Source organism: Toxotes jaculatrix, chromosome 21 (assembly GCF_017976425.1).
Source record: "Toxotes jaculatrix isolate fToxJac2 chromosome 21, fToxJac2.pri, whole genome shotgun sequence".
Classification (NCBI taxonomy): Eukaryota; Metazoa; Chordata; class Actinopteri; family Toxotidae; genus Toxotes; species Toxotes jaculatrix.
The window spans coordinates 5,568,950-5,582,415 of NC_054414.1; the positions used below are offsets into that span (position 1 = coordinate 5,568,950).

At 41.2% G+C, this 13,466-nt stretch overlaps 1 protein-coding gene across 1 annotated transcript in view; it reads right to left on the bottom strand.

The window, feature by feature from the left end:
- Positions 1 to 11,444, bottom strand: part of pemt (phosphatidylethanolamine N-methyltransferase) — a 46,136-nt gene extending 34,692 nt beyond the window's left edge. Inside the window, exons 1-2 of the mRNA XM_041029419.1 lie at positions 11,222 to 11,444; positions 10,508 to 10,615 (exon numbers count right to left, since the gene is read on the bottom strand). Of these exons, the coding sequence (XP_040885353.1) occupies positions 10,508 to 10,615; positions 11,222 to 11,317 (204 nt within the window). The 5' untranslated portion in view covers positions 11,318 to 11,444. The remainder of the gene's footprint in view (positions 1 to 10,507; positions 10,616 to 11,221) is intronic.
- Positions 11,445 to 13,466: the final 2,022 nt, after the last annotated feature.

Below are 13,466 nucleotides of genomic sequence, written 5' to 3' on the forward strand. Positions count from 1 at the left end.
ATCGCAGTCATCTGAGGTCAACCTACATTAAGGGATTTTTTTTGACCACAAGGCAGAAAGACAAACACAACAATAAGCCTTGATATATTTTAACAAGTTCATCTGACCATCATGTTATCAATCACCTACGTACAATCAAGCAACACAAACAGGAAAATTTGAGTCTTCTTCCTCACAAACAGTTTGAAATACAGAATTCACTGGTATTTTAGCTCTGGTTTGGTTCTCAAACTCGTGAGGAAAATTCTCAGTTGGATCAGCAGTACAGTACCAAATCCCTTTGTGCTAAGATAATAATGTAGAACATGAGAGACAACAGATGGTTGTAATCAAAACAACAGTTTGTTACAACTCTGGTTTTATAGAGATTCAGATATCAGGCCATAGGTTCTACCAGTTATAATATTACCTAAAATCAATGCAAAGATCTCGAGAAGCAGGGAAATCACAAAAAATAGGTCCAACAAGGCAACAAACACAAGTGGTAAGATGATGATATAGGTTGTAAACAATCCCCAGGGTTTGCCAAACTTATTTGAAAGAGTAAGCAAAGACAAATGCTAAACATTTTCCCCTTACTGTTGGTTTTAAACATCTACTGAAGTCCTGGTTCAACATCAACTTACTACACTTGACTTACTCATAGTTTTTCTTTGTATTGGGGCTTTATTAGCAACATTATGGGCATACTACCTTTTGGTCTGTAGAATTATAGAGAGGAATAAATAAAAGAATAAGTTAAAAACGTGTAAATATAAAGACAACCAAAACATAAAGCAATAATTAAGCATTTTCATTCAGTTATCTCCATATATATTTATATTTATTTACACATAAATTACTTTATTTTTTCTGTATATTTTATTTATATATGTCATTCATTTATTTTTATCCCTTTCTTTTCCCTGTTGCTTTTCCTTGAAGGGCCAAGCTGTCAATCAATTGGTTTTGGCGAGGCCTTCCTGCACAGGCTGAGTAGTGAACTCCTGCACACATTAATCTTGCTTTGGTGGGAGCTTTTCAGCACAGACAATAGGAAGCTGACACGATGTGGACTTGCACATGCACATGGTGATTGTGGTAGCAGCAACAAACAGCTTTAGAGGCATGAGACTACCGGCCAATGCAGCAGACGACGTGGACAGCATGACCTGACGAATACTTTGTTCCCATAGATGTAGGTCACTGGGCAGCACAGATCTGATGACTGAGACTTGCTCCATATGCAGGGAGAAGATCAGATGATGTTTAATAATGTGTTTGCCCTATCGGCTTCATCGCCACATGCAGACAGTTTGTTCATGCATGTATGTGGTTGGGGATCTAGCTGTCATAATGCGGCTGACCTCTGCTTTTGAGGCGAGATTGAGAGAGGATACGATGTTTGTGTAGCTACCGAAAGACAAAGTAATCAGCATCGTTTGACTTCAGATGAACTGGGCAGCTACAAGCCAAATTAGCTGAGACCAGGGGGGGGAAAAAAAAACTAAAGAAAAACATTATACTCTATTTAATAACTGATTGTACAATGTTTGAAGGGTTGTGTCTCCATAACTAAAAACTACAGACCTAAAGTGTAAGGAATGGACTGAGTAGTCTGCTTATCTGCACTAATGTAACCTGAAAAATGTTAGCACGCTTACCTACCTACAGTAGCAACCTAGATTTATTTCCAAAGGCAAAGAAAATTACAATATTATGCAGAGTTACAGGTTATTTAAAGAGAGCTATATCAAATCTCAGGGCTAATGTTAGAGCCGCTTTCTTGCCATATCTTAACACTAGGACAGACTAACATGACATGAACGATGCAGCACCCTTATTCTGCTGCTGTCTGAATGGATCATAAACTGGTGGGGGGGAGACGTGTTGATTTTCTACCTCAGACCTCACTAGCTTCAGCCTCAACATTTTAGCACGGTAACATGTACAGTATCCATCACATACATATCTAAGACCTTTTTACATGGTTCTCAGTTCAGCACAAGTCAGGTGGAAAAATTAAAATCTCAGCCGTAGACCCATTGCTTCAAAAGGAGTGGTAAATGGTAATCACTGTAAACTGCCTACGTGCAGTGCTGAATAGGTCTGACAGTCATGCTAAAAGGAAGTACTGCAAGCGAGGCTTAGTGTGCGGTCAATTATACAAGACTGCATGTAATGATGCAAACTGGAACAAGATATTCTAATTAACACACAACTGACACATTGTTTGGTGCACCTTGAAGGACACTGAAGGAACAACAGTTCACTTCTGAACCCTAAAAACAAAAAACCTTAAAGGGCTCAGGATTGGCCAAAAGCCTGACTGTACAAAAAAAGTCGTCACTGCAGAAAACTAAAACTGGTTCTTGAGAAGGATACAAGCACATGCCGCCCCTCCACACACACACAGACACACACACACACACACACACACACAGAAGCAGCATACAAACTCTGACAGGTTAATGTACAGTCCTCAGCTGACGAAGTCTTGCTAATAATCACCCTAAATATAGCTGCCATTAAATTTCTGTTCTAAGACAAAGACTTTATGCTCCCATGTGTGCAACACTTGTGCGTCAGACTGTAAAAATAACTCCATCATGACAGTATGTAAACTGAGGAGTCTCAATACAAAACAAAGCGCATCATTCTTTATGTACATATGGTCTCAAAATGACCTTTTAACAGCTTGTGTTACGCTCAACTGTAATTTACTGTATGATTTTTCTGCTCTGCCCCAACAGAAATCCCAAAGTAGGTGTCTTTTGTTGTGGAATAAAGTTCTTCAACATTGAGCAAAAAAAAATATATATATTTTTTTTAAAAAAAAGACAAATTATGTCCAATATGAGTTTGACTTGGAGTTTTTTTCCCCAAGGATTTGAGTAAATGCTGAGGAGAGGTGACAGTCCAATGACAAACCTGACGCATCCTATGAGTAACTCATCACACCGCCTTTCACGCTTACTCACATCTTTTTTCCCGTGTATTTTCCCCCTTTATTGTATATTTCCCTCTCATCTATTCATCTATTCATTGAGGGTTTTTTTCTGTCCTTTTCTTTCTTGAGTTTTGATGTAATTTTCGTTTCTGCTGCCTTCTCCACTCAGCATCTCCATTTTTAAAATGGATTTATTTCACCTTAGTAGTGACACTTTAATAACCTGAGAGAGGTTTGTGTTCCTCATCTGCACAGTCTGCATTTATTCTCTCATTTTCTCAGCATTTAGAGTTTGTAAATAACCAGCGATACGCTGGCGGTCACGCTGACATCACGTTGCACTTTCCCTTTTGTTTGCTTTACTCCCTTTGACTTTGGTGTTTTTTCACCTTGCTTTACCTCTCCTCTCTCATTTCTCCCAACCCTCCTGATGAAATGAAACACCTATCCCCTTCACTTTTCTCTCTGCCTCTCTCCAACACGTTCCCTCCTTATGGCTGTCTAACCGCTGATGACTCATTCAGACGTTATTGTTCTGCCCAATGCAGAATCAGGACCCCTCAGGCACCAGATAAGGCCCCTTGGAGAGGCAGCAGAACATGGTGGCTACATCACTTGAGGTTATGTACGCTCACTTTTGTGTGCATATCACACGCAATTTCATGCATGCTGCTTTTCTGTGCGTTTCTGTAATTGCAGACGTTTGGCTTTAGCCTCAGCTGGGATTAGGCTTTGAAAGCAGAGTGAGAATGATCGATTAAAGATTAAGTGGATGTACCAGATTTTTGGGTGTCAGTCCACAAAAACCAAGACGTTTTTGACACTCTCCAAAGCAGGGGTACCAAACCTTCAAGCTACCTGTTGGTGAACTTTTTTTTTTTTTTTTTTTTTTTTAAGCTGTCCTGTGAGTGTGATAGTGTTATTGAATTGCAATGCTAAATCAGTGCCTCCTCCAGTGTCTCCCTGCATCCCCTGGCTGGAAATCAGTCATGTGAAATGCTTGTAAAAGCTTGTCTCTAAAAAGCTTTTCATTGGTTTCAAACTGGACTTTAAATCGCACTTTTCTAACATTTTATTCAAGCCACTACTGCTGGACTGAAGCATTATTTTGAAGGTCAGCAGAACGAGGCTTGCACTGCGCTCTTCCAGCTGTACTTACACAGTTAGTTCCCACATCCTCTTATCTAAAGCCTGACGTCATGTCCACTTGATTCCAGCTGAGATGTCAGCCTAAGGCGGAGAGATAAAACAAGAAAGAACAGGCTGACCACTTTCCTTCGAGCCTCAGTGTCAGCGTGACATCTATCTAATGCAGCCTCAGACTGCATTAGATAGATGGTGATAGATCTAATCTCATTTAGGACCAGATCTGACTTCGAAATAGTTAGATAAATAGTTAGATATCTGCAGAGGCTGGGGCTGAGGCATCGTTTTTCTTATGTGCATGAGGAACAGCTTCCATCTTCTGCACCACATCTGTTATTGTTATCTCCAATCACTGAACACAGGAATACTGCACATGCCTGTTTCCCAGGTAACTGATTCCTAAGGGTCTAAATGAAAACTTTTAAGTTGCCTGTGGCATGCTGAGTGCATTTCTTCTCTTATAAAACATTTACAAAGCTGACTGAAAGGGGAGATCCGATACCTGCATTGTTTACATACACATTTGCCTGCATATCATTTTATTTTATTGTCCATTGCTGCTTTAACTGGCATATTATTATCACCTGTCAATCAGTGAAATACTGTGTTACTAACGAAAACATGGCTCCATAGCACTGCTAGTGCTCAAAAATTCTCTGACTTAACACTGGGGGCGAGTGGGCACAAATTTGATTTAGGAACGGGAAACTAGGTCAACGACGTGTTTGCGACAGTTTAAATTGGTTCAAACTGAAAATTATTCTCACCTATCCCAAAGCTTTAGGGCTCCATATCTTCAATTCAGAGATAATTAAAAAAAGAGAGAAATTCTAGGAAAATTACAAAATGGCACAGATATAGTGGGCTCCAAAAGTCTGAGACCACTTTCCTATTTGCTTTAATGGGGAAGTGGTTTCAGATTTTTGGACCCCACTGTATGTAGCAAAGTAAAGACCTGTGGATCACTGGGAAGTAGTAAGAGGGGAGATGAAGGCCTAGTCATACAGGAAGAAAGAGAAAATTATTTCTGTGTGATTCACTAACCCTCCGTGTGACACTTGATGGTGAGAGCAGCAAGACAGACTGCTAGAAAACAGCAGGGCACAGAGGAAGAAATGGTACAAGGTGAGATGAGAAAAACAGGAAATGAAGAGCTGGAGAAGAGGAGGTGAACAATAAGATTAAGAAAACTTCTTCTTCAAATTATTCATTTGTTTTTAGCTTGGGTAATGTGTTCAGGAATGAAGGTGCTGCATGTGACTGCCTATTCTGTCTGAATCCACATCCAGCTGGGCACGACCAGTGAGGGGAGGGGGGGGTCTTTTTGGCACACAGGAAATGATGCGTTGTATGTTTTAGGCAAATAATACAGGACATGACACCTCTGGGGGTTATTTTGGATGGTAGCATCCTGTATTGAATGGCTGGCTGAACCAATTCAATTTAGTTAAACTTCACTGCTTCTGTCTTCAGCTGCCAACATGGAAATTTAGCAGGACACACACACACACACACAAAAAAAAAAAAGTATTTTGCGATAGAAAAACATGAAGTCATGATTGGTGCAAGAGGAAAATGGTTCACAATAGCAACTAAATCTCATCTGGCTCCCAAACAGTATATGCAACCAGAGATGTGCAACTAAATTTGTTGCACAGTGTGATGTGATCTTTGTCTTTTATATATTTTCTACAGTTTACTTAGAGCCTGGTTTATGTATCATGCAAAACTACAAGCTGACTTTACTGTTACACCCCTACAAATCCTGCTCCTGGGTGCATGATTCCATTGTGCACACAAACACACAGAGTCAGCTTCACAATACGCGTCACCACAATTATGACCGCTGTGCTTAGTGGGAGGAAATGACATCATCGGCACCTGATGCCAACTCTGCAATCAGTGCACAGGTGTAATTAGCATCAATAAACACAGCAGTCTGGAAGCTGGATCTGGGTCTAAGGAGAGCGCTGTGCTGTGCCAGCTGACAGTGAGGCGGTCCATGTGCTACAAAGTGCATCTGCACTTTCAGGAGGCTTTCAGAGACTCAACCTAGGCTGTGGATGAGTCACTATGTAAGCCACCCACACACACACAGACACACAAAGACATACTCACAGTACCCTGCCCTATGCAGGTGTTGCTGAGGTCAGTTAATCCTGCAGAGTTTCTAACATTCCCGACAGAGCAAGTCTACCAATCCCAAAAATAGGTGCCACTGTAGGCTGACGGTTCTCTGCCTGACAGCAGGATTGGCCTGGTTCCATAATAAGGTCAATGTGTCACATCCTTACTGTGGCACACTGACCTCCAGGCCCCGCTGAGGCCGGATTTTTCAGAAGTCTTGCCAGCTAAAGCGGCGTCTGCGAGTCGTCGGTCGAAGCCGAATCATTACAAATGAATAAAGACTTTTATTTCAAAATGTCTCCCGATCGCTGTATCTTCTGATAAATCACAGCATGAGACATTTTCCTAAGGCATAACTTAAACCTACAAGCCTTATGTCTATGTGTGTGTGTGTATGTGTGTAATTTGTGGACAGTGTTCTTGTCAGTGTTGTGACGAGATAAAAGGTTAAGCAGAGTTAGTTGGGGGCTGGTACGTCCTGATCTGTGCCCACACACACATACATACATACATACACACACACACACACACACACACACACACACACACACACACACACACACACACACACACCAAATTTTCAAGGAACAGACCTTGCTGTGTCTGTGATTCAGCAAGGACACTGTGTTCAGTGCAAATGCAAAGCATTCCTCCATTATTAAGGAGCAAGTTAGCAAGTCTTTTCTCTGTTATTTGATAGCATATACACCTGAAGTATACACCTGCAGTTACAACCACAGATGCTCTATGCTCCTCTTGCCACTCTGTGTTTCATTTTGTTCTAGTCACACCATGGAAATTGCAATATAAAAGCTGGAACTGATCAGCTAAGTCCTTAAACAAAACACACATAACATGGACAACATGGAATCATGTCGTCACAACACATATTTAGTAGTAGTTTGTGAGAGTGCATATGGGCAAAAGCTTTCTCATCTGTACCAGCTGAGCTGTGGTTGTTTCTCGACAGGTCAAACTGACAGTGCAGGAGTCCACTGTGTCCACTGCTCTAGGTTGAGACCCATAATGGTTACATTCCTCTATCACTGCTTACCCCCTGACATCACATTTCATTTGTATGTTACCTTATATATCATATGGTTGATCAAACTTGGCATCTGGAAAGTCGCTAAAAAGCTTTCAAACAGTTTAATAAAAAAAAAAAAAAGAAAACATAAAAACTTATTGAAAACAAACTGTCTGAATCACAGCACGATGCATGACACCCTTTACCCTCAAGACGAGACCTGCCTCCGGCCAGAAAACTTGTGGTTCTCTTTGCAAGCATGTACTCAGTGCTCTGGAAGTCTCAGTGCAGGCCAGGCTTGACAGATAAGGTGAAATACGAACTGTCGAGGCGGCAGCAGGACGAACAAGAAGCACTGTGTCATCAGATAAGGTGAGTTCAAATGAACGTCAATGTCAAAATATTGTGCTTTCACTCTGAAGTATCACCTTTGTATTAAAGGTGAGTAGGCGGGAGAAGGCAAAAGCTTTTGTCAGTATTGCAGCTACTGCAGACAACGTACTGTAAACTCCATTCGTCTCTTGCAAATATAATGGCAGAAAAGATTAGCTGGTTCATTTTGTGTGAGCACTGCTCACAGGGCAGTGTGCACCTCACTGGGCTGCCTGCCACTGTCAAAGAAAAAAGGCAGCTTCACCGGTCAGGTGAACAAGATGAGAGTGTAGCTGGGAAACGTGACTGAAAAGATGAGACAGCTCCAGACACTAAGCAGTGATGCAGAAATGCAAGAGCAGAGAGTTATATGGGCAGACAGCCTTGAGGAAGTCTGAATGCGTGTAGAGCTAAACTTTCAAATTAATGCCCTGTCCTTATCAGACACAACTTAGAAGCACAAATTCTGTCATTCCTATAGAAAAGTGTATTTCTCTTTATACTGATACTGATGAAGAGTTGGGTCTAAAATGTCAGCTCATAGCGATGAACCCACAGACAATTATCTTGTGTTGAAATGTTTCAGCATATTTCAGCAGCATTAGAACTTAAATGCTAAACCTTCAGCGCTATCAGGGGGTAAGGTACTAGCACAGCACATGCAGCACATGACAAAATGCCCATGAAACAAGGCAACAGTGTAACTTGCAGCAGAAGAAACGTACTTTACCACTGCCTTTCATCAAAATGTCATTATTATAAATGAAAATGTTCCTTGGACCAGAGGTACAGGAACAGAGGGGCCAGTCAGCGCCCTAATGAGACACATTTCAAAAATCCCATCAGCAGTCGTCTCAGCCATCACACGTGGCAGACATGTGATCAGAAATATTAGAAATCCCTGGGAAACATGGCGTTTTTAGCATAAAGTCATCCATCACGTTTCTTTCTCCTCCCTTTAAGAGGTGGTCGTCCAATAAAATCAAATGAAACACCACCCCCGACTTCTCCCACTTTGCAAGAATGTAGCTAAAAAAAAAGATAAAAAGATCCTTTAATACCTGTTTCAGGTATTAGTAAGTTCCATCAGTCCTCCATCAGCCACTTACAGCTCATCTTCCACATAATGCACAAAAAGGGTGACTTGGGATCACGTGCAGGGCCAAGAGCACCACCACATTCACTTTAATGTGACTGGCTTCTCTTCTGTAAAGGACAGCACCTCTGTATGATCAGCATGTTTCCTGCTGGGCTACACAGGTGTGATGGTGGACTGAGTCAACAGTCAAAAATGAGTCACAATCAAAGGTCTGCTGAATAACAATCTGCAAATGAAACTCATACACCTGCTGAAGCACTGAAAGGACTTTCAAACGCAGAGAGTAAACTGAGCCAATTACAGCCAAAGGTCACACAGCCTAGCTATTTTAGCAGAACTGGACAATAGGAGTTCCTTATAAACTGCAGTCAATGTCATAATAAGTAACAGGAGACCGACAGAACACTATAATAGTTCAACTGCAGCATCTCTCAACCTCTTGCGAATGTAAATTTTGGTATTTTATCCAGTATTTTATTTTGCTCTTATTTATGAGCAAATCCAAGATAATTTATTGGTGTAATTAATGTATGACAGCAAAGTAGCAAAGTGCCACATCAAGAATGCAGGTGAGTAATACAAGATGAGAGTTTTTTTTTTTTTTTTCTAATGTGACCACTTAACTTTAACTGCTATTATGTAAAGCTCCAAGCATAATTAGACAGAGGTGCTGGCGTCATTCACTCAGAAACCACATCACTGATGAAGAATGTGACTTGAAGTGTGATTAAAGTCTGCACAGCGCTTAATATCTGGGGCATTTCTGATGCTTTCTCTACGTCTCTGTGAAAATATACGTCAGGACTTTCACAGTGCACTGTAATCAGCACAGCACAAAACACCGACATTATTGATGGCCTGATTCCGAGATGCAAGATTATGTGAAGTGAAGTCAATTAGATATCAACTGTAATCAGTCTTGTTGCCCTAATGATGATAGACAATTAAAAATAAATGAGAAGAAATCATGAAATTCATGTATTCATCTAGTCTGTGAAACAAAACTATGTGATAGCCAGAGATAGAGGTTTTATCAGGCTCAGGGATGCTGTTGGGACAGCTTGCCTTGATTTGACAAAGACAGACCAGTCAGTGACAGCGTATCTGTGGACAGATGCACAGATTCCCTCCCCTGTTCACATGAAGCTGCCCCAGTCAGCCAGCAGGAGTTAGTAAAGCAGCACAGACAGGATCCCTCACTGGCTTCCCACCCAGTGCCCAACTGTGTTCACCTTGCCAAGCCGAAATTAGAGCTGCTCAGCGTTTATGATGTGCCTAGTTGTTACAATGACTCACTGATCAGTTCATAATGATCAGCACCTGGTGATTACTCATACCTTTTCTGACAGCCACAAACAACAGAGCAAAGCAAAAGCTCTGCTATTGATCGTGGCTGTCAGAAAAGGTTCTTAATTGGACTGATAATACTGCACTGTCAGACTGCTGTCTCAACACAGCACAAAGAAGTCTAGAGAAACTCAGTCAGCAAAGTTGGGTTGAAAGGAGTAGACACACACTTACCTGCCATTACACTTCAATACATTTATGCTACAGAGAATTTGATTGTACCCAACCCACATCCAATCACCAGTCCTGTGTCTGAAATTTTCAAACGTTCAGTCAATCAAACGGCCATGACAGAATCTCCACAAGACAAGATTTTCTTATTTTATAACCTGATATTCTCTAGACCTCATCGAGCTTGACCAGATAACGTTCTGGCTATATTAAGATTAAGCACACAAGAGGCCACACAACATTATTTTGGAGCTGTAATGTCTACAGTGTGATCTGCAGTGGTTCTTACCACGTTCCAGAAGAGAGGGTTGAAAATGATGGTGATCACTGCGATACAAAAGCTGGAGTCATTAAAGTTGATAAGTTTTAGCAGGTCTTCCATCAGCGTCAAGTCCATCTGAAAGAGACAACCGTGTCAAAGGGAGGAAATCGTCCACAGATCTAAAGTATTTGGCTGCAACATCTCTTCAGTGAAACTGGAAGCTTCAGTAGATGTTTAAGTAACGATTAACTTCTTTAATTTTATCCACATGATTTCGCTGTAAAGTCTGCACTGACCTGTCACTGGTGTACCAAATCACAGTAACATGGCTTTTTAAAAGTGAAGCAGGGCACATGCTGGAAAAAAAATCATTCTAATGACTGATAAAAGGTGCAGCAACATAGACTGATTTTCCTTCTCTATCACACAGTGATATTTTACAGCGTAATTTGCTATTAAAATCAATAAAGTTACTTCTGTATTGCATTGCTTGAAGCAAATACTCGTGTGCTTTGAGTGAACTGAAAACCGTGCTTTTATTTTGAAAAACAAAACACACACGAAAAAAAAAAAAAAAAGAACACCGCCTGAGTTCCGGTTGTCAGCAGCACGGTAGCAACTGGTTCACTCGGTCAAACCGAGAGTCGCAGCCTCTCTGAGCGGTAGAGCCGACACATGTTAAAGTCAGAGATGCGGAACAGCTTCGTGTTGAACTTTTCTTTTTTTTTTTATCAGTATTACCTTGGAGTAGTCCACGTTGTTGAGTCCTCCGCAGCAGTCCAGCGGTACACGGTGGCTATTTGCAGCAGGTTTAGCGGCGGTGTCGCTGGCGCACATACGCACTGAGTGAACACTGGCAGACCACCGGCGCTCATCTGCGTCTGCGGAAGATAACGAAAATTGCTCAACACTGAGTGCAAAGTTCTTATTTCTTAGGGAAAGAAGGGCCCAGGTGCTGTGATGAAGCGCACGTGACCGAATAACCTCTAGGCCCGCTCAGTGCATTCTGGGAAATATAGTTGATGTTTCACATACATTGGCCAGAGGCAGGTGATAGATATCTCGCGCGTGCAGTCCTTCACGTCACCTAATAATGGCCTCAATTTCTTTTTCTTTCGTTATTTATTTAAATTTTACACCCGCAGCTGCACATGAAAATCTGTAGGATTTAGTTTTTCCTGCATTAGTTTTCTTTCCTCCTCGGCAGTAAATGAAAAGTCCGTCGCTCTGGACTGACATCTGCTGGCTGAAAACAGAGCTGTGACGGGTGACTCCCCGTATTGACCCCTCATATTAATCTTTTTAAACATCTTTTTAATCACTTAAGTTATTTGAATGAAATCTAAGAGCTTAGTCTGTGAGATATTGTTAATAGTGTGTCTTTACATCAGTAATGTTTGTAATCATTACTCATCATGTGAACATGTACGGTGCCTTGCAAAAGTGTCCATACCCCTTAAACTTTTCCACAGTTTGTCACATTACAACCACAAACTGAAATGTATTTTATTGCCATTTTATGCGATAGACACACAAAGTGGTGCACAATTGTGAAGTGGAAGAAAAATGATACTTTGTGTTGATTTTTTACAAATAAAAATCTAAAAAGTGTGGCACGCATTTGTATTCAGCCCCCTTTCCTCTGATACCCCTCAATAAAATCCAATGCAACCATCTGCCTTCAGAAGTCATCTAATTAGTAAATAGAGTTCACCTGTGTGTACTTCAATCTCAGTATGAATACAGCTGTTCTGTGAAGGCTACAGGGGTTTGTTAGAGAACATTAGTGAACAAACAGCATCATGAAGCCTAAGAAACACACCGGACCAGGTCAGGGATAAAGTTGTGGAGAAGTTTAAAGCAGGGTTATGTTATAAAAGCACATCCCAAGCTCTGAAAGTCTCATGGAGCACTGTTCAATCCATCATCGAAAATGGAACACATAAGGCACAACCTGCCAAGACATGGACGTCCACCTAAACTGACAGAAAGCAATAAAGAAAAAGAAAGCAATAAAAAGTCCCATTCACCTTTCAGAAGGACAAGGACCCTAAACATACAGCCAGAGCTACAATGGAATGGTTTAGATCAAAGCATATTCATGTTAGAACGGCCCAGTCAAAGTCCAGACTTAAATCCTATTGAGAATCTGTGGCAAGACTTGAAAATTACTGTTCACAGACGCTCTCTGTTCAATCTGACTGAACTGGAGCTATTTTGCAAAGAAGAATGGGCAAAAATTGCAGTGTCTGGATGTGAAAAGCTGATAGAGACATACCCCAAAAGACTTGGAACTGTAATTGCAGCGAAAGTGGTTCGACAAAGTATTGACTCGGAGGGGCTGAATACATATGCACGCCACACTTTTCCGATTATTTTTTTAAAGTATCATTTTCCTTCCACTTCACAATTACGCACAACTTTGTGTGTCCATTTATGACCATTTCTGAAACAGCACTATAACTCATTTAATGCAGTAGATGGTGTGTTTCTCTTCATTTCCTTTTATCTCATTACTATTACCCACTGCTCCTCCTTTTCTTCTCTTCGTTTCTCCTCTGCTATCCTCTTCTTCTGCTCACCTGTCCTCTTCATTCCTCTCCCTTCTGAATTCCTCCTCTATTTTAATATCTAATCCTTTCCTCTCCCTCCGTTCTTCTCTTCCTCTTTCATCACCTCCTTAAGTTTTCTCCTCTATACTCTGTTTCCATCTTGTTCTTTCTCCTTTCCCTCCATTAATGTCTTTCCTTTTCCTCTCCTCCCCTCTCCTCTCCTCACCTCTCCTCACCTCCTCCACCTCCCGCTGTTTGTTTGGAGTTGATCAGTTAAGAAGAAGACGCCTCATGTGGAGAGAGAAATAGAGAGAGCATTTAAAGCTGCACAGCTCCCTGACCGAGCATACTGTCCATTCATCAGTCCACAAGGTGTCGGATACGAGAACTTTATCATGTAAAATAAAACGAGCATGACATCCAGCCAATATCTT